The sequence below is a fragment of the Balaenoptera musculus genome, chromosome 14, assembly GCF_009873245.2.
Source record: "Balaenoptera musculus isolate JJ_BM4_2016_0621 chromosome 14, mBalMus1.pri.v3, whole genome shotgun sequence".
Lineage (NCBI taxonomy): Eukaryota > Metazoa > Chordata > Mammalia > Artiodactyla > Balaenopteridae > Balaenoptera > Balaenoptera musculus.
The window spans coordinates 20,397,653-20,423,971 of NC_045798.1; the positions used below are offsets into that span (position 1 = coordinate 20,397,653).

At 52.9% G+C, this 26,319-nt stretch overlaps 1 protein-coding gene across 7 annotated transcripts in view; it reads right to left on the reverse strand.

The window, feature by feature from the left end:
* Positions 1–5,462: 5,462 nt before the first annotated feature.
* The window catches only part of DEPDC5 (DEP domain containing 5, GATOR1 subcomplex subunit), a 90,568-nt gene continuing 69,711 nt past the window's right edge, over positions 5,463–26,319 (reverse strand). For 6 of the 7 annotated variants that reach the window (XM_036823117.1, XM_036823113.1, XM_036823115.1 and 3 more), the window contains 10 exons: positions 24,918–25,072; positions 22,592–22,669; positions 21,988–22,120; positions 20,770–20,878; positions 19,182–19,406; positions 14,463–14,632; positions 11,165–11,336; positions 8,350–8,410; positions 6,280–6,362; positions 5,463–6,131 (listed from right to left, as the gene is read on the reverse strand). In XM_036823117.1, coding sequence (XP_036679012.1) covers positions 5,839–6,131; positions 6,280–6,362; positions 8,350–8,410; positions 11,165–11,336; positions 14,463–14,632; positions 19,182–19,406; positions 20,770–20,878; positions 21,988–22,120; positions 22,592–22,669; positions 24,918–25,072 — 1,479 coding nt within the window. In that variant the 3' untranslated portion in view covers positions 5,463–5,838. The remainder of the gene's footprint in view (positions 6,132–6,279; positions 6,363–8,349; positions 8,411–11,164; positions 11,337–14,462; positions 14,633–19,181; positions 19,407–20,769; positions 20,879–21,987; positions 22,121–22,591; positions 22,670–24,917; positions 25,073–26,319) is intronic. The other variant, XM_036823118.1, reaches the window with a different exon arrangement.

The window sequence follows — 26,319 nt, forward strand, 5'->3', positions numbered from 1 at the left end:
CTGCTTTGAGGTGAGACACATCCTGTGTGTCAGACCACCCTGGAGTGCTCCCATCCTCCGAGTGCCAACCACCAACGGTGGCTAGTGCGGTGGTCAGGCCATGGGGAGGCCAGACAAGGCCCTCATCACTGTGCAGGGAGTCTAGGCCACAAGCCCTGTCCTCCCTACTTCCAGGACGTGGCTGCCCCACCCTGAAAGCCACTGTTGGTGGGCTGCTTTCTCCCACATCTCCCCCTTCTCTCTCTAAGGGAAGAGCTGTGAGGTGGAGAATCCCTGAGCCCAATCCTTCCTCTGCCACGTGTGTGCTCGGTAACCCAGGGTAAGTCCCTCCACTTCCCTGAGAAGCGGGGGAACTGTCCTCAGGCTCCAGCAGTAGGCCAATGGATGCACACTAGCTTGGGGTCCAATGTTACTTTTCTTCTGCTTCTCTCCCTCCCTTCTCAAGCTTCCAACCAGCTGGTGGTGTACCAGGCTCTCAGTGGACCTCCAGACACATTCAAATCAGAACGTTTGGATGGCCTCAATGCCCCTTTCTCTAGTCTTCCCCAGCAGCCCCTGTGCAGAATTAAGCCCCCTCCTCTATTTCTGTAGTGCTTTACATGTCTGCTGCCCTCCACCAAGAAAGCAGAGCCGCCTTGGTTCGGCTTTGCATAAATGTTGGGCTGAAAAAATGAATTCAACCGATTCTAAATGAGCACCTTTGTGGGTTGGGGACCCACAGTGGAGGATACAAGATGAGCAAGATGTGCTCTCTGCTCTTGGGGAGCTTAGATACAGCTGGAGAGGCAAGCCACGTGTACAAGGGAAGGGAAACACAAGAGCCGCGTTGTAGCACGTGGGCGCTAAATACAACCAGGATTCTGACCCTGGTTCTGTCCATAACCTGCTATGTGCCTCTAAGCAGGTCTCTTAGCCACTCTGGTCTTGGAACCCAGCAAGAGTAACTGCTACAGGACATTGGGGATGGGGATGCCATCAAGAAAGGATTCAGATCTCCACCATCAGGGGCAAGTGGCGGGCCCTCTTCCTCCAAAGTCACAGGAGGGAGGGGCCCCCCATCTGGACCTCTTTCCCCATCAGAATCTAGTTCAGGGCGTCTCAACATCAACACTACTGACATTTGGGACTGAATAATTCTTTGTGGCAGGAGCTGTCCCGTGCACCATACGGTGTCCAGAAGCAGCCACTGGATGCAGGTAGCACCTCCCGCAGTTGTGACAACTGTCTCCACATGTCCCTTGGGGGTCAAAATTGCCCCCAGCTGAGAGGCCATGGCCTCTCCTGGTTCTCCTCCAGCGCTGTAGCCAGGGGCTGGACAAAAGTCTCTTGGGCTTGCCTCTGGCAGAGCCCTGCCCACCCCCTTGTGTCAGCTCAGGTTCTGAGGACACAGGGCTTGAGGAAAGGCAGAACATGACACCTTGAAAAGGGGCCCCTTCCCCAAGACAGCAGCTGATCACGCCTCCCAGAGCTCTCATCCTGGGTAGGAGGAGGACCCAGGATGTGAACCACTAGGGTTGGATGAACATCAAAGGCACTAGGGAAACGTTTCTCTCCTGGGATGCCACGGGCTTAAAAATAAAATTTTCTGCTGCTTAAGAGACATTTGAGGATGAACAGTGATGGGGGGCAGGGGGACGGGAATGGAGCCTGCATAAGCAATCTGGTACGTGAGACTCCGTTCCAGTCACGGCTGCCACGAGCTGCTGAGGGATCGACAGGGACGCCAGCCCTCTCGGAACTCAGCTTCCCGTCAGTTGAGAAGGGGAGGTCTGGAATCTTGTGGGCCCCCAGGTTTCACCCAGACTCACTGCCAAGGGAGACAGCACTCGGAGAGCAAGGGGCCTCTGGGGGTGGCACCGCAGCTCCCCACCTCCCCTCACCCTCGTGGGGGAAGAGGGCGCCTTCTTGGAAGGACAGTGTCGTGATTCACTGAGAAACAGATGGATCTTGCTGCAGCCAGAGAAGCGGGTGGAGGTCAAATTTAAAGGCTGGTGTGACTGAGTTCACGGTACCCACACATTCCAGGCCAGGCTTGGGGCCAGTGTGAAGGCCAGGAGCTGCCTGAAGCACTTGCAGGCTGAAGTCAGGGGCCAGAGCGGAGGAGCCTTGTGGGAGAGGAAAGACCCCGCACCCTTCCTACCACAGCCTTGAGGCCATGCCCACACCTGCACCCCAGCAGGGCCGCACCACACACGGAGCATAGGAGCATAGTCAGCCGAAAGAGAGAGAGGGGCCCCCAGGATGGAGCAGAGGGCGACGCCTCACTGTCCCAGCTCCAGCCGGGGGGGAGGGGGACAGCGCAGTGGGCAGGGCTGGGTTCTGGGGTCCCACAGACCTGATTCCAGCCGCTGTCGGCTCTGTGGCCTGAGGCTCCGCCACCTGGGGCTCCTACCCACATCTGGTGTGACTCCAGCAAAGATTACAAGATGGAAAGGCACGTAAAGTATGCTACACTGCCCAGAATGCAGGGGACGCTCGAGAAATGGGGAAACCATTTTTATTTCATGCATCTGAAACTATTCAGTCTTCTCTCCCACTCTTTCCACTTTAGCAAAACCTCGTGGTGTCTCAGGTGTGTATTGTGTACTTGTTCCTTGTAATACCTGAAGTTTCCATTTTGTTTTGATGGGTCTCTTCCTACAAATGGGAGACAGGCTTCCATGCCTCTCCAACATAGAATTTGGCAGCGTTGGCCCATCCTCTGGGGGTCCCGTGCCTGTAGGGGTCCCGTGCCCTGGGAGGTTCTCTGTCGGCCCCTGCTGCCATCGTGCTGTCACTTGTTTCACCCTGCTCTTGAGTTCTCTGCCTTCCAGTGGCGACCTCTGCTCTGCTTTGGTCTGAGAACCAGATTTCCAGGCTGGTTAGGCCTGCGTGTAAAGTAAGAGGGAAGAAAGCCCAGAGAAGGGGTCTGCAGCAGGGTTTCTCAAATGGACCACTGAGACCGGAGTCACTCAAGCATCTGTTTACAGCACAGAGTCCAGACCCCTGCATCAGAATCTCTGGGGGAGGCTGTGGAATCTGTGATTTAAGCAGCTCTTAGGCACAGGAGCCTTGAGGAACCACGGGTGGGACCAAGGCAGCTCCTTCTTCTGCTTTGAAGCCCCTTTGGCTGATTTCTCGTTCCTTCAGTAAAGGGATGTGTTTCTTTCCCCATCATGTTTTCTGCATCCCACACCTGTGTGGTTCCTCACCCCAGACTCATTTCTATGTCCAGGAGGCTGACTGGCGCCGCCCCAGGTGTACAGGGGCCCATGTGCATCCCCCTGCCCCCAGCACAACCACAGAACTGAGAAATGTCTCCAGAGCTGCCAGCCTCGGGCCACAACCCTGTTCCCAGTGGGCGGGAGCCAGGAGGCCCTTCTTCTTGCTCTTAGCAACGCGGCACCTCTGCAAACAGAGAAAACTTCCCAGCAGAAGTTCCTGGGACCCAGATAAGGCAGAACAGCCACAGCTGTTAGAGGAGTGCAGCCTCTTGACCACGCTGACTCCTACACATCCTACAAGGCCCAAGGCTACTTCCTCTTTAAAGACTGCCTCGTCCATTCCTGCCCTCTGTGGTCATTCCCATCTCTAATCCCCTGGGGTTCACAGAGTCCCAGGCAGTCATCATCATCATCATAACAGCTCATGTTTAGGAAGGGCTCACAACCTTCCAGGCACCGTCTCAGCTCTTTATGCGAATTCTCTCAGGCAATTTTCACAACCCCACAAGGGTATTATTGTCTCATTTTTCAGATGAGAAAACCAGGGCTCTGAGAGGCGCAGTAACTCACTCAGGGTCACGTGCTGGCAAGTGGCCCTGCTGGAATCTGGATCCAGCGCCTAGAAAGGTACTAGGCCAGGAGCCGGAGGTCCTGGGTCCTCCTGCTGATCCCACCCTGAGCCTGGGGCAGGTCACTGTCTTCTTATCTGGGAGAAAATGAAGAGGTTGGACCAGATCTCTAAGAACCCCCTGCTCTGGGGCTCTTGCCTTATGGGACCAGCCTCATCTCCACCCGCGGTGGGGTGACCCAAGGCATGTCACGCATGTGTCGGGGACTCAATGGTGTCACTTCTCAACACGAATGAGTGCCTTCCAGGAGTCAATTTAGGAAGGCAGACCGGGGATCCCTTCAAGGTCTTTCTCACAGTTCTTGTGTCCCTCCTACATGCTGGACCCCGTGAGGGGCCCTGCAGCGTGCACCAGCTCCCGTGATCTCACCAACTCACTCCTCTCTCATTAGCTGAAGAATGTGCCAGAAGAAAGTCCCAGCAAGTGAGCTGAAACGGGTCAGCAAATAATGACAGTGTCGCAAGCACAGAAAAAGAGAAATACTCAGAGGCGTGCTCGCAGGTGTGTGTGTCCGGGTGGGGGCTGGGGAGGAAGCTGAGGCCACACCATCCCTATTTAATAGGGGAGGAAACAGGCTCAAGAGACAGAACCACCCCTGGTTCTCACAGCTAAGAGATGGCAGGGCTGGAATTTAAAGCCAGGTCCTCTTGGGCCCAAGCCCACTGCTTTTCTCTTTCCACCAACTAATGGCTATCACATCCTTACACCCGGTGGTGGCCTTGCGATCCGCACATGTCCTCCGAGTCTAACCAAACCGTGCCCTCCCCAAAGGCCGGGATCCGCACCTGGGCAGCAGGGAGGGAGGGAGGTGGTGGGCGGGCCTGAGGGACAGGTGGGAGTCTGATGGAGGAGGAGGACTGAGTTTGACTCCCAGATTCGGTCTTGGACAAGTGGGTGGAAGGAGGTGTGGAGCAGCGGGAGGAGGGATGTGGGGGGGAGGTCTAAATAGGTGGGGGGCACAATCAGAGTGGTGAATGCCGAGTGGAGAAGGGCCTGGAGGGAAAGCAGAGACCAGGTGGGAGGTGCTCCTAGCCATGCAGGAGGAGGAAGAGGAAGTGAGGGCCAGGCTGAGAGCGGCTGCAGGGCTCCTGGGAGAGGGGGACGGACTTGCAGGCCATTGAGGTGGTAGATCAATAGGGCTTGTGATTAACTCGGGGTGGAGGGGAAGTGGCGAGAGGGGAAGTGGTGGGAGCTGTCAGGTGCCCCCACCCTCTACCCCCTGGCCAGTGAGGGCAGGGCTGAGGTTGAGGACCATGCTGAGTCTAATCCCATCGAGCAGTGGGTCCTAACCTCAGCCAGAGTCAACAGAGGCTTCCTTGGATTTTTTTCGGAATGCCGTGACATCTGCGCGCCACGCCAGGCTCACCTACTTAGCAAGACTTGCCTCCCACAACCAGGCCCGCTGCACAACAGCACCTCGTCCTGTCTGCTCATGAGGCCTGCCCGGAACTCTCCTCTCCTGCCCAAGGGCCCGTGAAGAGAAACCTTTCAGTAAACTCACAGCCAGACCCCCAAGTGAATTCTGGAGTCCTCCCCAGCGTCTGTGGCCGTCTCATCGGCCTCCAGGGCCCCAGCGACAGGGCACGACTGCCCAGCCGAAGACAGGATTGCTTGCTGCCCGGGACCAGGCTGGGGACAGAGATGCCACACGGGCCAGTTTATTCCCGTTTCTGCTCTGTACAGGTATATACAGTTGGTGTGAGCCTATGGTACATTATTTCACAAAGTTATCTTACATCCTTTGCACACTCCTCCTGGGCGGGAAGTACCTGCGGACGATGAAGGAAAGGACGCTCACGGGAGCCAGTCTGTTGCTGAGGACATGCACGGGGGCGCCCTCCCACCTGCTCCCGGGTGCCGGAGGCTTCCGCAGTCTTCCTCCTGGAGCAGATGGAGGCTGGCGGGGGCCAAGCAGCACCCACAGCCCCCACCACCCGAGCCTGCCTGACCCCACTGAGTACCATCAGCAGCAGGACAGTATCCCCCGGCCCCTCACCCCCCGCCCGTCACGGGGCGCTGGCGTGCATCTTCTCCAGGCAGCTCGTCCAGAAGGTCACCAGCCGGTTGTCACGGTTGACGCAGAAGTCCGTGAAGTCCTTCAGCAGCCGGTCAGCAAATCTCTCGTCGCCGGTGGCACTGGAGCGCCAGGTCTTGGTCAGCATGGTGTTGTAGGCCCAGCTGTAGCCCACCCTCTCCTCGCAGAACAGGCTCTGGCTGGTGGAGCTGGTGGAGTTGCGGCGCCGCCGTGGCTGCCCCGAGAACTTGCGCTTGGAGTAGGGCAGCTGCAGGAACACCGTGCCTGTGGGGACAGGGGCCAGGTCACAGTGCCGGGAAGGAGGGAGGGAGGGTGCCCGGGCCAGGCCCCCCGCCCCCACCCCCGGGGCTCCCGGTCCTACCTCAGCCTCCCCCTACACCACCCCGTCCACGCTGCGCCTGGAGCGCCTCACCTGTGACGTGGATGTACTGAGGCTTGGTCTCAGCAGGGAAGTTGAAAGCAGAGGCAGAATATTTATCTTGAACAAACCCAAACCTAAGGGAAGGACAGGGAGACAGGCCGATGAGGGGCCCCTGGGCTACAGGGACACGGTGGGGGGCAGGGGGGCGCGCTGGGGGGAGCGAGAGTGTGGCTAACACGACTCTCCGACGGCCAAGGGATCTGGAAAGTCTCTTTCGGGTGGAACGTTCAGGCTGCTTCTCACTGTCCTCACCACTTCCCACCACCCCGGCCCCCTTTCCTCTCTGGGTGCTGAGAGCCTCTCACCTGCCCAGCTCTCCCTCATCCAGCCTTCATCTCCACCCAGCCACCCCCCCACTCCCTCGCATCGGCCCTCCCCCCTGCGCCCACCCCCAAGACTGTCAGCTCCCCCGGGGAAGGCCCTTATCTTAACTCTGCTGAGCCGGGCCCCTTTCCCCTTCCTCTGTTCTCCCACACTAAGCACACAGTAGTTCTCAATACAGGCTTTGCGCTGAGAAATATCATAACTGGAGTCCTTTCCTTAAGGCGAGGAAAGCTGGGACCCTGCCTCGCTGTGTTCTAGAAAGAGGCAGGAGGGGCCATTTTTCATCCATGGCTTGTTCTATTCCTGGTTTTTTTATTTCCACAAAGTGCATATATTACACTCTACTTGATAAGTGCTGTAAAGGATGCATTGGCAGATATGGCCCCTGCCCTGAGTCTGAGGGGTTTATGTAATGAAGCCTGTGATGAGGCAGAACTAAAGCAGGGAAAACCCTGTCTCCCTTCCTGGACTGAGCTCCAGGGAGGTGCTGTGTTGCATCCTCTACAGAAGCTGCTGGCTTTACACGGGCACTTGATAATTATTTACTGAAGAACATGTGAAGTCAGACACATAAATTAAACAGATCGGCTGATGGGCACCGCCAGCTCATCACTGTCAGCTGGTTCTAGCACATGCAGGAGCGCCTCTGGGGTCTGCCCTTCTTCCTCTCTACTTTCCGATCAAGGCTCTCTACTTACTCAGCGTGGATCAGCAGGACCTGCTGACAAACTCATCTTCCTAATAATAACTACCATCTCCTGGGGTCCTACTAGGTGCTGGGAACATCAGGGAACCCTCCCAACAACCCTGTGAAGGGGGAGAACTCGAAGGCAAAGCACCTCACGGTTCCTCAGCCAGATGCCGGTGGAGGCCGAGGTGAACCAGGCCTGTCCGCTTCCCACATCAAAGTCCTTTCCCACTGACCTCTTCATTGACCGCCCCGAATCGCAACCCCTCCTCCTGGACGGAGGAAGTCAGGTGCCCTGGCATTCATTTCACAGCCTTTACCAAGCATCGAAGAAAAGGGCTGAGTAAGGTCTAAGGCAGGCCTGGGCCGGCTTGGGTGGGGGAGGCCGAAGATTCCGGACTTTATCCTGCGGTTGGTGGGGGGCTGTGCACGGAGGGGGGTGTGCCAGGTGGGGCGGGGACAGCTGAAGGCGCCTGAACAAGATGATATGACACTGAAGCAGGCACAGGAGGCTCTGATTTTCTATGAATAACACAAGGCAGCAACCGGACACTGAGTTAGTGATGTTCTAGAGACACAGCTGGACCGGCCTGGGAGGTACAGCTAAGCCTAGGAAAGGCTCTCCCTGCTATACATATTAGGTACCAGTAAATATCTACTGAACATATCTATTGCTTTTTAACCATTCATTGTCTTCTCAACATGTGTCAGGAGGCTCCTGACAGATTCTACAGTTTTTCATCTCCTGGAGAGTTTGGCTCCAGGTCTTGTAGGAGGCTGAGGAGAGAGCTCTCTGCTCTCCTACAAACTGGAAGAAGAGGGAAGCAAGTCTGAAAAACTACAGCTCCAGGAACTGGACAGGTGGTGCTCATCTCTGAAACCAAGGCAGAGGGACCAGTCGGAGATAAGCAGTGAATCTGTCACTGGCTGTCACTGGTGGACTGGGTCCATCTCCCCAGAAAGGGAATGAACTGGGCTTCACTGTGGTAACTGCTATTTGAGACCAACAATGATGCCTCCCCACGCTTCCCTCTTGCTAAGGGACAAACCTGTGTGCGATGGCTTCCTGGAAAAGGTGCATTCGGTCCCAGTATGTTTCTGGTTCAAAGCCTAAAAGGAAAAAAGAATAAATGCCGAGTTGTGATTCCAAGATTTGAAAATCTCCCTGGGTCCAGCCTTGGGTATCCTTCACTACTCTTGGCAGTGCTCCCCCCTTGAGCCTGAGCTCTGCTTTTTCACACCACCTGCTTTCAGAAGCACCAGCCTCCACCCCAAGGAGGGATATCCTAAAGACAGTAACAGCCCTCAAGCTCCATCAGGGTCTAGAAAGGAGAGGAATATGAGTCCTCAGCGACCAGTGTGAGCTACTAGAACTTGGTATGAGACTCATTCTAATGACCGTCTGTGCCAAAAGCGGAAAGGAGCAGGATGTTAAACTACAACCAAAAGATAAGCTTGAAATGCATGTTATTTGCTTCTAAGGAGAAAAAAAAAAAATTCCCAGTCTTCCATTTTAGGGGTGGGGAAATTGAAGCAAATCAATATAAAATGATTTTTGGAAACGTGATCAGCTGGGGAGGGGAGGGGAAGGGGGCGGGGCAGATGAGTGCCCGCCCCCACCGCCCACTTCGTGCTGCAGCCTGGCTGGTGTGAGAGCAGGAGCAGGGTGAGGAGGTGGCAGGGCTGAGGCAGCTGTCACGCATAAGAGGCAACAGGCCAGGGCTGCTCTCGGGATCAAGGTACTGCTGGGGCAGCAACCACACGAGACCTCGTCCCAGAGGCCAGGGGTGCCCGCAGGGGCTTTGTTGCTCTTTCCGTATTTGGAATTTTATATCTAGGATAGATTTGAGGATTCCGAGTAACCAAAGAGCAGAAAAGAGAAAAGACTTTGGCTTTAATAGATAAAAACAGACACAGCGTATTCTTGTCAGATTTTTAAGATTTTGAATTCCCTGTTATCAGAATGGGAGATAACAGGAAGAGAGGTGGCACAGTAGCAAGAAAACTGATTTTTAGATTCAAGTCTTTATTCCTTTCAACTAGGACTCCTTTCGTTCAGCCGTAACCATGGCAACCAACAGAGGATGCTGGTCTTGAAGACTGGGTTACGACTGGCAGGGAAAACCATCGGTTTACACAGAAATGTCCTCCAGTGCCAGCCCTGCGAGCATCCCTGTGCTGTTACAGCGAAGGTGGAAAACCCCAGAAGAGTCTTTGGGTGGTATGGGGAGAGATCTCACCTTCCCCTCAACATATTAAAAACAGCAGTAGGAGGCGGTGCCTGGCTTAAAGTCATCAGACGGAGACATAATCACCTGCCATTTCAGAATGGCAAAAAACAGTCCCCCCTCGGCCACACCGTGAGGGTAAATGAGAACGTGTGTGGGGGGGGGGGTTGGGGGGTGCTTTGTAAACCCTAAAGATCCCGGGATCTTCAGCCTCCAGGGGCCGTGGGGCTCACCTGGAATCCCAACTACCACTTAAAACACTGTGTCTATACAAAAATGTCTTCCAAGATGTAAAGAATGTACAGGTGGGCCTTCGGAACAAAAGCTCTTTGCACCCTGGGGATGGGGGGCCCGTTTCTCTGCCACCAAACACAGCACAGACTCATAAGAACTCAGGAAAAAGCATCTCCTTCACCTCAAAAGTTTTTTTCTCCACACTGATAATTTCTACGCCTGAGAATCTACAGGGCTCTGACACACCAGCAGCGACTCTAGCTTTTCGTTATAAAAAGATCATCCATGAGCTCATGGGGTGCTTTGTAGGAGCTAATTACATGCTCATCAAAATGAGTGCTTGGTGATGAAAAGTCCGTGCTGTGTGAAGGCAGCTCATCCCTCCATCTGTCTACACCTGCCCTCAGAGTCTGGTGGACGAGGGTGGAGCAGCGGGTGGGGTCGGCCCCATGGTCTCCATTCTGGGGAAGCACTCTGAGGGGGTCCCGCGTCCTCCAGGTGCTGACGCATCTCAGCTTTGCACAACAGCACACTGTGTCCTGTTTTTGCTTTCAATGCCTCCCATTTCCGGCCTTTTCTCGTGGAGTAGCAGATCCAAGCCTCCAGTGAGGATCAGATTCCTGCCGCCCAAACCAGTAAGGCTGGAGCAGAGGGAGGAGGGTGTAGGGAGAAGCCCGGTGCTGCTCAAGATTTACAGAGCACAGCGCCCTCTCCCACCCACCGTCCCCTCCAGGCCTTACGAGGGTCTTCCTGAGCTAGTGAGGCAGCTCTGGTGGCCCCCATTTTAGGAATAAGGCATTTGAGGCTCAGAGACATTAAGTGACTTGTCCAGGGTTGCTCAGCCACTAAGTGAAGAACCAGGATTAAAACTCTGGCACCAGCACTTCCCTGGTGGTGCAGTGGTTGGGAACTCGCCTGCCAGTGCAGGGGACACGGGTTCGAGCCCTGGTCCAGGAGGATCCCACATGCCACGGAGAAACTAGGCCCGTGTGCCACAAATACTGAGCCTGCACTCTGGAGCCTGTGAGCAACAACTACTGAGCCTGCGTGCCACAACTACGGCAGCCTGCGTGCCTAGAGCCTGTGCTCTGCAACAAGGCGGGGCCACCGCAATGAGAAGCCCGCACACTGCAATGAAGAGGAAGCCCGCGCACAGCAACGAAGACCCAACGCAGCCAATCAATCAATCAATTAATTAATTCATAAAAAACAAACAAACCGAAAAAACCTCTGGCCCCCTGTCTACAAGGCTCCTTCTTTTCACTGGCCCGTGAAAAGCTGGCCTCCATTTTACCAAATAGAAAAAAAAAAAAAAAAAGCTGGCCTCCAGGCGCCTAGAGAGGCGACCCTGGGGGAAGGGTCTACGCGGGTGACAGGCCCTCCGGAGAGGGGTGTCTCTTACTGTCAAACAGGTGCTCGTTGCCCTCCTTGAGCAGGCAGCTGATGTTGAGCGGGATGAAGAGCTGGGCCCGGAGCGGGTCGCCGTACAGGTAACTGGGCAGTGCAAAGGGACCCTCCAAAACCGGCACCAACAAAAAGCCACAGGAGGTGGCCTTGCGATGCCAACCTTGGACCTGGTGGGAAGCACAGAAACACACAGCGTCACCTCCAAGTTCACTCTGACAAGAGAAGTAACTTCCTGAGGAGTGAAGCCACCCGAGTGATGGCCTGCGTATTGATCCACACGTTCATTGATTAATGTCCGCCGGCTCCAGACCCACCCTGGGAGAAAGAAACACAGTTGAACCTCCTGTGAATCCTTGAAAGACTGGGAGGTAAGCGCATGGCTCCTCCTCACAGCCTGAGCTTCTGCAACTTCAGGGTCTCTTTCGGGAGGAACAGACTAGGGAGAGCTATGTCCTGCCTCTTCTTGCTCCATAGGATGTTGGAGGAAAGTCACAGGATATAGGTTAAGTCCTTCTAATTTTGTCCTTTATCAAAAATTTACTAAGTCCAAAGTATCAAATAGGAAAACAATCCACTCAGGCTGGCTGAGAGGGACAAGACGCGGGCTGCAAGATGATCATGGTGGCCTCTGGCCAAAAGTGACAAGCGCTGACCTCGCAGAATGAGAGCTGCTCTCTGCAAGCTCCCAAACGCCATCTGTCTGAAGACTGACCGAGAATGAAAGTTACTGGGGCTTAACGACAAACCTTCCCCACTCTTAGTTTTCTCCCAGGAACACTCCTAACCATGACCAAAACACCAAGGTCTCTGCTTGACCAAGTAATTTCTAAGGCTTATGTAATATTTATCTAAATAAAATGTGATTTATAACAAATGTGGACATGGCCTTAAAATAATAATTAACCTACACTCGAGATTCTTAAAAACTTAATAAAATCATGATAAAAATACGAGCAGCTTTCAGTGGGTTTTACATGAATTGATGTGAAAAGTGTACTTTTTAAAAGATGGATGCTAAACTCCTCTGAGGAAATAAATACTCTTCTTCCTGCCAAACTATATTTGTGTGTGTGTGTGTGCGTGTGTGTGTGTGTTTATGTGTGAGAGAACACTGTGGCTGTGTGGTTCTGAGACAGGGTCACCTGGTGGGGCTTCTGAGGAGGACGCTATCGCACAGGGCCAGAGGGTTAGTTCTGGCTGGAGGGAGTGGTCATCCCGGCGCTGACCCGCTGGGGACGAGCTGGTGTCCCCTGCAAGCTGAGCGGAATGGGCAGCTGGGCGTCTTTTTTGATTTGGACCTTAACAATGTTCCCTGGATGGGAGTGTCTCCATGGGAGGGGTCCTCAAAGACAGTAATGCCATTTGGAGGCAGACAGGGGCTGGGCAGACAGAGACGTGGACCAATCTCTCCCACATCTTATGGGGATAAAACTAGGCTTTTGAGCCCCGGACAAAAAAACCTGTACGTTGCCAGCCGACACTGTGCTCCTTTCCCTTTGGTCATCTCCTAGGCTCTTCACAAACTCTTTTTGAACTTTCCAGCTGCTTTCAGCTGTGCAATGAGATGTTTGGGCCAGTGTTGGAGGGGCGTGGGACTCAGTTGAAGCCATAGAGAAATACTCTTTGGGGCTGAAGGAGAAAGCATATAAAAAAGAGTAGGAGACTGTAAAGATGGCTCAAGAGGGCTCCTGGAAGACACTGACAGCTCGGCTAAGGAGCATTTATTTTAGACACACAGCCTGGGATGGGGGGTGGCCAGGAGCAATGAGTGACCTGAGGAGGCAGCTGCACCAGGGCGGACGAGAAGCAGAAACAGGCAGGAGACCAGCTGAAACAGGGTTTCTCAGCTTTGGCACTCGAGACACTGGGGCTGGGGGAGTCTTTGCCTTAGAGGCTGTGTTGTGCTCTGTGCTATAGGATGATGGGCTACATCCCTGGTCTCCCCACCACCCGCTAGACCCCAGGGGCACCCCCACCATTTGGGGCAAGTAAAAATGTCTCCAGATATGCCAAATGCTCCTAAGAGGTCACAACCACACACCTCCCCCACCCCTGTAGAGAACCAGAGTTAAAAGCAGTGATGTTCACGAACAGAGGATTGAGTAGATAAACTATGATACAAACAAGCAATAGAGTATTCTGCAGCCCTTAAAAATAATGAGGCAATGTCTTCCAAATTGAGCTGATGTAGTGTATTCTTGGTTACCAAAATACTCAGGTAGCTTTGGAACTTTGAAATGGTAAATATTCATGATGTATAAAAAAAACATGATACAGGGACTTCCCTGGTGGTCCAGTGGTTAAGAGTCTGCGCTTCCACTGCAGGGGCGCTGGTTCGATCCCTGGTCGGAGAAGTAAGATCCCGCATGCCACACAGTGTGGCCAAACAGAAAAAAAAATACATGATACATAACTGTAGAATCTTAATTACATAAAAATGGATGCTTAGTTGCATAGATACACAAACGGGACCTAGAAGGACATGTCAGTCTGTAAAATACTTGTGATTACGGATGACTTTGATTTTTACTTCTTGTGTTTTTTTAGTTTCCTATTACACACATGTTAACTTTTAAGAAACAAATGTTATTTTAAAAACTTTCCCCCCAAAATGAGGCAAAACAAATTTAAAAAAAACAACAGTGAGGCCGACTTATTTATATTGATACAGAAGATATACAGGTGATAGGAAAAACACAACAAGAATAGTAAATATTCTGAGCTACTATATCTGTTAAAAAAAAAAAAAAAAGAAAGTAAAAGTAACAGGGCCTCTATATGCACAGAATCTCTCTGCAAGTACCAGCAAAGTGGCAGGGCAGTAGATGGAAGTCCCAGGGAACAGGGTGAGGGTGGGAGAGAGGGTTACGTTTTGCTCTACACCAGTGATTCTCAACTGGGGGCAATGCCCCCCCCTCCCTGGGGACATCAGCAATATCTGGAGACATTTTTGGTTGTCACAGGAGGGTATGCTACTGGTATTTGGTGGGTAGAGGCCAGGGATGTTGTTCAACATCCTACAATGCACAGGCCAGGCCCCCCATGATAGAACCATTGGCCCTACGTGTCAGTAGCACACCAAGGGTCAGAAACCCTGATCTACATACCCTTTTCGACTGTTTGAATTTTTCACTATGTTTAATTTTTTGAAAGAGGCTATTCCAACAGTCCAGGTGAAGGTAATAGGAGCCTGAAGTGAAAACAATTTTTTAAGTGGCGTGAATCTCTACCGAGCACCCGCGCGCCCGTCTGCCAGGTGAGCCCAGGCCCGACCGCACATAAGGGGGTCTCACCATCTCAAAGAGCACAGCGGCGGTCACCGCCATCCAGTGCAGCTTGATCTCGAAGGCCGCGTTCAGTGAGAAGTTGCCGTGGTAGTAACAGCTGCACCACTCCAGTCGGTCTGTGCGGTTGTTCACATCCACGTCCAGGGTCACGGTCCTCTGCTCTGGGACAGTGGCAGCTACATGGCAGGGGGGAGGTTGGTGGCCAGGGGAGGGAAAGGAAGGCAGGGGGTGAGGAGGAAGAGCAAACAACCGAGCATCCAGATGTGAAACTGCAGATTCCAGACGCTTCCTGGAAATCAGCTAGTCCAGGGCTTGGCAAGTGCTTTCCATAAAGGTCCACGTAGTAAATATTTTAGGTTTTGCAGGCTACAAGGTCTCTGTTCCAACTATTCAATGCTGCCGTTATAGTGCAAAAGCAGCCTTAGATATTACCTAAACGAGTGGGCGCAGCTGTGTTCCAGTAAAACTTTACTTACAAAAACAAATGGATTTTTAGGGCAGTCAGGCTACTCTGCATGATACTATAATGGTGAATATATGTCATTATACATTTGTCAAAACCCATAAAATGCACAGCACCAAGAGTGAACTCTAAGGGAAACCATGGGCTTTGGGTGATAATGATGTGTCAGTGTAGGGTCGTCGACTGTAACAAATGTCCCACTCCGGTGGTGACGTTGATAGCAGGGGAGGCTGTGCATGTGTGCAGGTTGCGGGGGGCAGGGAGTATATGGAAACTGTACTTTCTGCTCAGTTTTGCTGTGAACCTGAAAGTGCTCTAAAAATAAAGTTTATTATAAAACAAACAAATGAACAAACATGTGATAGGCCAGATGTGGCTGGTTAAACCATAGTTCGCTTCCCCTAATCTAATCCAACTCCTGATTTACAGATGAGGAAACAGCAACCCATGGAGGAAAAACGTCTTGGCCAAGATCAGAGTCAGAACCTCAGCCAGGCTGAGCCCCAGATCTTCCGATTCCAGTGACCACGAAGGGACACGATGGGACACGCAGCCCGGACCACAGCGAGGAGGAGGTCTTGCTTTTCTGGTTTCAACCCAGGAAGGCAATAGTTCTATAATCTTTTCTCAAGAAATGAAACCTCTTAATGAAGGCTAACGCTCTGTCCCAACAACCGTGTGCTGCCCAAGGATGCCAGGTCAGCACCAAAGTAGCTCATCCAATCTGGGCTCCTGCTCAGAAATCCTTCTCAACCAAGACAGGGGTGTTTTAGAGATGGGTCAGACTGTCAAGTTCCTGACCAGACTAAAGGCCCGAAGCTGGCTCAGAAGTAAGAAGATCAGGGCTCTGCTCCGCCTGGCTGGGCACTGCCACACATGGGGCTTCCGCAAACTACGATCGGACCCTCTTTCTCCCCTGCCCCCTCGAATCCAGTGGCATTTCTTTGTCTGCGGCGGTCAGCTTAGTTATGGGTTCTGCAGGTAGAAGCCCCGAGTGGCTTTTATCACACACAAGTAACGGCTCTTGAGTCAGCAATTTGAATGAACTTGTGCTGGGGGGGCAGTGGAGCTGCCACTCGGATGCTGAAAGGGACCCAGGCAGACCAACACTCAGCTGCGAGGTACACAGCTCGTCATTCTCTCAAAACCAGAATGTGCAAAGTGGGAGACGCTGTCGACTTGGACTGGGAAGACCTAAGCCCTGCCGTCCAAGCCCTGCGCCCCTGAGAACGTTGCTCCACCCCTCCTGGTTTGGCTCCTCATCTGCAAACTGAGGGGGCGCCCGTCCAGCTGCTTTGCAGAGGAGAGGGGAGGGTCAAGTGAAACGTGGATGAGAAGGGCTCTCAGACCCCCCTCCTGCCTTCTCCTCTGGCCACCCTCCCTTGTGACTCTCCTCCTTTCCTCCTGCTCCTGTTATTCCTTCCTCCCAGTTTAAGCCACGGGCTTATCACCACTGCTCCATCAGAGGTCTGCCCAAGACTGCCACAGACGCTGCTTAAGGTTAAAGAACTAGGCGGCTCTGGTGCTAAAAGTCTCATCAAAACGAGTTTCTGTCTCTGCCTCGTGTTCCTGACTCCTGACACCACCAGAGTAACCCTTTACTGAACAGCCCAAACTCAAGGAAGGAAGTTTGCTCTCTGGGCTTGGACAGTGTGTTCTCTGTAGGTGAAAAGCCCCAGTCACGAAAGAAAGGGCACTCGGAAAACACCAGCAGTGACTTTGCACATGTCTCCTCTCCCATGTGGCACGTCAAGTTCAGAACAGGCTGGTCTGAGGAAGGCAGAGGAAGCGCACTGTTCAGCCTAGTGGTTACGGGCTCAAGATACCACTGGCTTCGCTCCTCAGTAGGGGAGGTGACAGTGCAGACGCTGCCGGCGGGCTGAGGATGCTGACAACGGTGTGAGCCCAGCTGAGGTGCAGCCCCCGGCCAGTTCTCTGCATCTCTCCTTGACTTCCATGAGGACCGACTTGTTCCCCTTGGGATAGGGAGATACAGCGAGGCCAGTGAATAAGGACAAACCCAGGCTGAGCATCCTTCACCCGGGTCACAGAGAGGGGTTGTCAAAGACCCGAGGAGGGGATCGGTGTCACGGGCAGAGAAAGAACAGTATCTCAGGGAGAGCAGTGAAGGTAAAGGTAACAACCAGCTCTGCCCATCGACAGAACGAGCGATCTCGGGAGTGAGTGCCACGTGGGTGGGAGTTTTCAAAGAGCGGCTGGCTCCCCACTCCTCAGGTCTGCTAAGGAAGACATTCAAGCATCAGGGTTTGGACCGAGGTGCCCTACAGCCCCTTCTGAGCCTGAGATCCGGTGGGCTGTCAAGAGAAGGCTGAGAAGTAAAAGGCGTGGGACTGGCTCAAGGGAAGCAGCGCTGCCTCTTCCGGGGTCTCGGATGCCCCTGAGCTTCACGGCTCAGCGACACAGGATGACAGGGGTGGGGAAGTGGAGCCACCACAGACCAAGCCAGACAGGACCATGTGCCACCGTCAGGCATTTCAAAACAGTTTTCTGCTGCTAACTTCCAACTGAGAATTAGGAATGTCTAAAAAGGAACACATCAAAATGAATGAACGAAAAAGGGAGCAGGTCATAAATGATACAAAGGCCTTCTTCCCCTTCTATATCATGTTGATTTTTTTCTGAGAAAAAGACTCAACACTACAGATAGACCAATTTCACTTAAGTAAACAATACAGTAAAAGTCTATGTTCTAACCTGAAAAAATGCTGGGAAGAAGGATCTCATGCCCTAACACAGAGGTGGGAGGGGTGTTACTGGAGAGAAGTAGCTGTAATAATGCCGTGTTGGGTTTAAAAGGAAAAGAAACCCACTTCCTGTGGGAGGGGTGGTGGGAAAGGAAGCTGATGGAGTAAAATTCCACTATAACAATCATGGGAGCCATTGAAAACCTAGTAAGTGGATGTTTTCCCAGAAAACATGCACATATGAAAGATTCTGCCTAGTTTCAGAACCACCGACCCTCCTGACACCCCTGCACAGGGTGAAGAGCACCCCAGGGTGATAAACTACCCGCTGTAGACATAAATCTCTTTGCCCCTACTCTTCCTCTTTTTTGGACATATTTTCCCATATGCTTTTCCTTTTTGACCACACTTTTTGAAGTAACTAAGAACCAAAGCTAAACCAAATGACACAAATCTCATCCTGAGCTTCAGATGATGGCAGTCAAGAGAGGGTTGTACCAGCGACTGCGGGAGAAGACTCTGGAAATGAGGATGTCCCTATAGAAACTGTCAAGATAGCCTCCAGAACCAAAATGATGACGCATTTCCCAGAAGCAGTAACCCTAACCAAGGGGTAAGTGCAGCACACGGGCTGGGACCCTGCACACACCCCCGTGGGGACCTTGGTGAGAAGTGGTGGTCTGTCCCCTGCCTCTCACACAAAGCACTGGCCACGATGGCTCTGAGCAACTCTGAGAATCTGGGAACTGTGACGACTAGTAACGTTTCCATTCCACCAGCTAGGCAAGAATTCCAATTAGCCGGGCACTTCTGGGCTAACCAAGTAGAATGGGGAATTTCCCTGGAGTTTGGCCTATGTTACGTTTGCTTCCCTCCTTCCAGAGGGTTTTGAGGGTCTCTCCAACCTGCCTTTGAGGGAAATCTCACGACGCCCTGCCTAGAGCACGCATTTTCTAAAGACGCTCACATCTCGACCCATCAGTCCGGTCCTTGAGAGCAGAGGTCACCACTGTTCAATAAGCAGGTGTTCACCCCATCTTAGGGCTACAGGAACCGAGGAGGGGAGAGAAGAATCCCGGTGTGCATCCCTTGATGGGGTAAGCACATTTGGGGAGGGAGGGCAGAGAGAAGGGTCACGCACAGGGTGAGTGCCTGGAATGGACCACCTCTGAGGTCCCTTCTTCTTCTGAGGTCCTAGGATGTTGTAGTCATGGGACAGCCTCTGGCAAGAGCTAAACCAGCAGGGAGCACCAGCTCACATCCCCTGTGTCCTGAGCCTCCTGGGAAAAGTGGCCACACTGTCTGTCCCCTCCTGTCCATGGAAGATTAGTGTCCTTCCCTGATTTGACAACTGCTGAGCCCTGTTGGTTGGTTGGGACAATGATGAGCTCGACCCACTAGGCTGGTGGAAGCCACACAGGAGCTGCGGTGCTAACAGTCACAGTGTGACAGCCGCAGGGGCCCTAACCCTGGTTCCTGTGGCACCACCCCTTTGGCTGCCCCTCTGCTCAGCCACCCGCCAGTGTGTCCCCGGGCTCCACCTGCTTGGGCACCTACCTAAAAGCGCAGCCGCCTGACTCCGGCCCCCGAAGCTGCGGCTGAAGGAGCTGTGCCTGCTGGCGTAGGAGGCCGGCCGGCTGGGCAGCCAGGGCAATAGGAAGGCAGGGATCTCCGAGTGCAAGAGCTCCTCGGCCACGAAGGCCACCTCAAACCACTTGCGCTGGAAGCTGGCGAAGTCGTCCACCACCGTCGTGTGCCAGGCAGTGGGCTGCTGCACGGCCACTGGGAAGGGCAGAGGGGAGGGGGGCCCTCAGCGCAGGCTCTCGTGTTCTCACCGGTTCACGCCCAACACAACGCGAACAAGCCAGACACAAACGACCACGGAGTGCGTGAGGCCGCTTGGGTGAAATGTCCAGAACAGGCCAGTCTTCAGAGACAGAAAGCTGACTGGTAGTGGCCAGGGCCTGGGGGAAGAGGAGTTTCGGAGGGAGCCCTAATGAGGACGGGGTTTCCTTTCAGGGCGATGGAAGAGGTCTGGAACTAGATAGAGGTGGTGGTTGCATGACACCTAGAATACTCCAAGCCACTGAACTGTTCCCTTTAAAATGGTTAGTTTTGGGAACTCCTTGGTGGTCCAGTGGTTAGGACTCGGTGCTTTCACTGCAGTGGCCCAGCCAGGTTCAACCCCTGGTAGGGGAACCAAGATCCCGCAAGCTGTGCCCCACGGCAAAAAAAAAAAAAAAGCCAAATAAATAAATAACTAAAATGGTTAGTTTTATGTTATGCAACCTCTCCTTCAATTAAAAAAATATTTTATCCCTGGTTTCAGACCTCTAATTTCAGAGCATGTGACAGTAACTGGGGGTTTTTCACCTTGAAGGTAAGGTGGGTGTCTACTGGTCAAACTCAGAATTTAAGGGAAGAGGGGTGATGGACACACTTGGTGTCTACGAGGAAAAAACCTAGACGGATCCACTTCCAATACATGCTTGGATAAGAGCGCCAGTGAGTGGCACCAGCCGCTTCATCTGATGGAGGATTCCCGAAGCCCAGAAGCCGAGAAGCCGTCTGTCTGCAGGGTGGGAGTCACTCCCCGCCAAGGTCCCTGTGCGCTCGGGAGGGACTGGAGATACTGGTCGGAACCCTGGGTGCCTGCAGCTCTGATCAGGCTGGAAATTGCTCCCCTTCTGGGAATTCCTTTTATTCATTAAAAAACAAAATACTTGAAATTTATCTTGGAAAGCTTGCTAGTCTTCCTGGGGGAAGAGATGGAGTCTGAAAGCCCAGCAAGTAAAAAGTGCTCTCAGTTAGATGAGAGCTGTCATGTTATACTCAGACCCACCTGCACTGGGTGGGGGTTGGGGGCACTGTGAGTAAAGACAGAGACCAGCAAGTGAGCCACGGGCATTTCCTCAGCCTCTTTTAGGCTTACCTTCCATCCACACTGTGCTCATCAAGAATGTACTGTGGCTTTAAGAAACCCTTTGTCACTCTGGTGATGCTCAAAGTAAGTACAGATGCTCAAGGAGGCTGACGGATCCGTCAACTTAGGGGACAGCATCACATGAGGAGCCCGAGAAGCACCGTCATTTAACGGAGCATGTCACCAGGAAACACCTGCCCCATGGGCAACAGTTCGTCTCACCTCGCTCAGGCTCTCTGTCCATCACTATCTTGTAGAAATAGAAGCCGTATATGAAGGTCCGCCAGACTTCGCCAGAGGCGTGTGTGATGAGCTGCTCTTCCAGCATTTTCTAGAAGGAGAGACAACGAAGCTCTGAAATTCCTGCAGGGGAACATCTCAGAGGTGCAGCCCTCAGACCCCAGTCTCCACCCCCATCAGCTGTGACGACTGCACTGTGTTAAATGCTGTGCCTGGTGTAAATTATATTATAAAATGCAAATGCATAATACAGTATCATCAGATATTTCAAACATACAGAAAAGTATAAAGAAAATCCAGGTCATACCATCAGCCAACTTCAACTAATTCAACTTTTTGCTATACAGACTTCAGAGCTTTTTGTTTAAAAAAAAAAAAAAAATCTCGGGAATTCCCTGGCAGTCCAGTGGTTAGGACTTTCACTGCTGAGGGTGTGGGTTCGATCCCTGGTCGGGGAACTAATATCCCGCAAGCTGCGCAGCGCAGCCAAATAAAATAAAATAAAATAAAAAATAAAAAATCTCTACGGATTCTCCCATGTCTCACTCCCCTTCCTCTCTCTCCAGAAATAAATGGTTAGTGAAATGTAATTCTCATGCATGTTTTTAATAATTTTATTATATAGACACGTATTGATCAAACGGCACTGATTCCCCATGGGGGCCTCTGTGTGGACAGGACGGTGTGAACCGACCTCTCCCTTTCCCCTCCTCTTGAGTTTAATTCCAGTTCAGAACAGTGTCATTAAATTCGCGAGTGCTTGCTCAGTGCCTACCATGTTCCAAGCAACACAGCAGGCACTGGTGATGCGGAACCGCACAGTAAGGGAGGGTCTGTGCTCGGGGGGCCTGGTCAGGGAGGAGGATGAATGAGATGTGGACAGACCCCACTCTGCTGTGCCCAGTGCTCGACAGATGACGCGCAGGGCGCCAGGAAGATGCTGAGGCAGAGGGAGGGCACTGCCTGGGGATCCTTCACAGAGATTCCCCCGAGGTTCAAAAGCACAGATTCTGCCCAAAACATTTCAGTTCCGGTGGCAGATTATGCCCGATGTTTAAGTCAAGGTAAAGTAGCGTCTTTCGAACCAAGACCTGCTCTATGATTCATTGATCCCAGACAGGCCTCACACTGACTGAAAACAGACTCTTACTCCACCTGGCAACCTCGTTACTGGCGAAGGCCCCCGCTCTGTGGTCTTACCTGCATGATGTCAATGGCCATGGCCTGCGTCTGCACCCCGTCCACATTGTTCACCAGCCAGTGTACCACCTCCGCACTGATAAAGCAGCATGGTGAGAGGCCCTTCTGCTCAGGGAGCAGCTGGACTCCTGTCCTGAGTTCCAAGGCGGCAACAAGCAGAAAGAGAAGGTAAAAAAGAAGGGACCCTCACTAAAGCATTTGATATCTGAAGTGAGGATCCCCACAGCTCAATTTCTCCACACTAATCCTAGACTCAGAGAAATCCCTGTGACAGGACAGAAGAAGGTGTTACAGGGGAAAAGGAGAAGGGGGAGGAGAGAACCTGGCCTTCAGAGAACACCTATGCTTGTCGGGCATTACACTGGGTAATTTACATGATTATTTCATTCAATCCTCACATCGATCCTGTGAATCAACCATTATAATCCCACTTTACAAACAAGGTAACAGAGGCTCAGAGAGGTCAAGTAACTTGCCCAAGGTCTCACAGCTGCTGAGCAGTAGTCAGGTATAAACCCACCAAACCACGCTGCCTGAGCACCACCCCAGCTTGGGCCACGGGATCCTCCCACTGCTGCACTCATTCATGAGAGAAGCCACTTACGAGGGGTGCTTCATGGCCTCCAGGATCTCCACCAGGGTGGAGGAGGACGTCAAGGAGCTGGTCGCCAGCTGTTGAGAGCTGTAATACAGAGAAGGAGAGTGAAATTCCCGAGTCTTGACCCTCTTTCTTTGCTTCTTACAGAGCTGGAAACCAGGATGATATGGACACTGAAGGCATTCAAGCAAATTCTGGACAGTTACATCCTGGAGATATCTCACAGGGGGGTTCCTGCTTCCAAAGTGTATACGTTTAAAAAAAAAAAAAATGATTCAAAGTGGTTTTGTGTCCAAACTTGCTTCCTTTAATAAGCATCTCCCCTCTGAATAATCTGTCAGGCTTGACCCCTTCCAGGAAATCTCTCTAGAAGAATGCTCTGGGCCTTTCACACGTCACATCATTTAATCTCACCAGAGAATGCTAGGTAACATGGTCAGAGCACAGGGGACAGAATCCCAGGATCATCACCACCAGCTGGAGGGCCTCTGGTTTTTCTTGGCCTCAGTTTCCCCGTCTGAAAGCTGGGGATGATACTATTCCTGTCTTCCAGGGTTGCTCTGAGGTTAGTGTGTGTAAAATACTGTGCATGGGACTGACACCCACAAAGTCCAAAACGGTAGACCATACTAAACACAGTAACAGTAACATCCACCCTTTGGAACTTGGAGACGTGAAAAGAGCTGGTGAAGGTCAGAGCTGGGAAGCGTAGGGTCAACATTTGAATCCCGTCTGCCTGCTCCAGCGCCCAGATCTTTCCGTCACCTGCTGCCCGAGTTCTTCCTCGATGGTACTATGGTCCCTTAAACATGCTTAATACTCAGCGACCGAGCCCAGATTACTGGGCATGGGACACACAGGGCCACCCATCACACCAAACCTGGGGCTTATCCGGAAGCTCCTTAAACCCCTCCCATTCCTCAGTCCCAGCCTCCTCTTCCTACTAGGCGGGTCCAGGACCCACTGGAGCATTTCAGAATCTCATGGTTAAAGAAGACTCTAAAGACCCTGGAAGTGAACTAATGCCTGAGTCCTCGTGACAAGAGTCTGGACAGAGGCCGCTCCATTGTGTGAACATCTTCAGTGGCAGAGAGCTTGCTTCCCTGAGGCAGGACCAGCTGCTGGGGAGCTCTTTATCGTGAGATGGAGTGTGTTCTCTGTAATTCAGTCATTGGTCCTGATTCATGTTGTTTTTGGCCTTCTCATCTCCAGCCTAAACATTCCCAGTTCCTCTTCCAAAAGCAGAAGAGAACCTGCCACGTGAGCAACGAGGAAGCAGAGAAGTGCACGCCTTTCCTGTGCCCTGGGCTGCCGGAGCCGAAGCGTCTGCCAGACTTGGCAGGGACGTGGGCCTGGGGAGAAGACAGAGGCCAGACAAGGCCAGGCCTGCGGCTGCCTCCAAACTGACCACCTCTACCAGCCAGTATAGACGAGATGCAGGTAAAACCAGCATAGGATGTGTGACATGCAAAGGAAACTGCGTGGCCGCTGACGGGGACCAGCCAGGTGAGCTGCCTCAGATGACCTTCTGCGCTCAGGTGAAAGGTCCAAAGTCATGTCTCTTAGACCATTTAGCTGAGGACCACTCAGTCAGTGCAGTGAGGGAACAAGAGCAGACTGGACAGACTTACGATAAACTGAACGCAGCTGGGAAGGATATAAAAAAGAAGTTTCTCAGATTTGACAACAGCATTAAAAGCTGGGCACTTCCTCCAGCAAATGAGCTCCAAGCAGCTTCTTTTTCCCCTGGTTATTCAGGAACAAGAAAAGAGCCATGGAGGGACTTCCCTGGCAGTCGAGTGGTTAGGACTCTGCGATTCCACCGCAGGGGGCACGGTTTCCATCCCTGGTTACGGAACTAAAATCCCGCATCCCACACAGCGCGGCCAAAATAAAAAAAAAAAAAAGAAAGAAAGAAAGAAAAGAAAAGAGCCACACTGGGGCACGATAATCGACCCATTCACTGTTCGTCCATTTCCTCAGGTGGCGTGGACTGACTGCACCTGATATAGGCAAGGCATCGGGCCACGGGCGCCCCATGCGGCAGGACGGGTTCGCTCTGGGCCCCCTTCCCGAAGCCCACTCCTGCACAGTGCCTGATGCTTCTCTGTGTCTCTGCGGCAACCTCTTAGCTGTCCTGTGAGGAAGGCAGGGCACTGACCACTAGCCCTGTCGAAAGGTGCTGGTGAGGACTGACTGTCTGGGCTCCCAGATATAACTTGTGGCCGAGTCAGACCTTGGGCCTGGGATCCAGACCCCCAGCCTCTGCAGCCTTTGAGGTCAGATCAGCCCCACCGCCCAGGAGCATGAGTTTGGCCTTTCTGAGTCTCACCTGCTGTCACTGGAGTTTGCAGAGGGGAAGCCCTGTTCCCCTGAGCTCTGCGAGTTCCCAAAGGTCTGGCTGTTGCCTCTGTCCACGGACTGGCCTGTGCTCACCCCCAGACTGGTGCTGTCCGACATCGGGGTGGCCGTCTGGTCCACAGACACCTGTAGGAGATTTAAAAGTTAACACCAAAGGGAAAAAAAAAATCTTTCAGGCTATTCACACGCACGGTCTTTCCCATTCCTCTCATTCCCAGTCCCCACTAGTCCCTGGTTGAGGAGCTAAAGGAGTCCAGGGACCACCCTGGTGGCGTGTGCCCCCTTCGATCGGAGCCAGTGCGGGGGGCAATTCCTGTGCCCCAAACCAAGGCCACGGGAGGCCAAGGTGCACAGTGAACCCCTGGGACCAGGACCTGACTCAAACCACAAGATTTACACTAAAGAAAACCCCCACTAAAGGAGTAAAGAAGTCAGCATCATTCCTCGGGGTTGGGAGAAGGGAGAGAGCACGGTTAGAGACAAGCAGCTCTCCTGGCCCCCAGTCTTCCTCACTGGCGTCTGTCGCAGGTGCAATCAGTCTTCCCATTTGCCCAGGTTCACAGCTCAGGTGCATCTGAAGCTCCCTTCTCCAGCTTCACCTCTAAAGAGAGGCCTCTCCTGTGGCCTCCCCTCCGCCAACTCCCACGACCCCTCAGGCATGGCTGCCCCACCGCCTGGCTCCCACTGACCCCCCCAAATCACACACACCCTACCTGTGAGCACTCCAGCTTCATCTTCCTAAAGGATAGCTCCAATCCCATCACTCCGTTACTCTGAAATCTTTCAAGTCTCCCCACGAGCTACCGAACTGAGAACCGACTCGTGGCACCGGGGCTCTGGCTCAAACTGCCCCGCCCACGCTCACCCACGGCTCTGTTTCCAGCCGAGTCAACCCTGTGCGTTTAATCCTGTCTGTGTGCCCCACCAACCTGGGACGCCCTTCCCCGCCACCACAGGCTACAAACGCTGTGTTTCAAATGCTGCTCCCTTAGTGAAACGTTCCCTGACTCACTGTGCCCCCATCCCCAAACAGAAACTGTCTCTCTACTTTGGGTCTCTGACCCCTGCCTGGGAGCTGCCAGGTTTTGCTTCATGTCATGGTTTTCTATCTGTCTCATTCCCTTTAAACAGCTTGGAGGGCAGGACTATGACCTGCCCACCTAGAGAGGCTGCACCCCACAGCAAACATCTGGAGAGAACAGCAAGCCTTCCAGAGCACTTCTGGAAAAATCTAAGACTCCTAGTCCCTCTTACATGGGGTTCTCGAGTACTTCCAGAATGTAGCCTTATATTATCAGATACTCAATTGGATGATGGAAAAATCACTCCTTCTAAAACAGGGTATCTCGGAACTTCCCTGGTGGCGCAGTGGT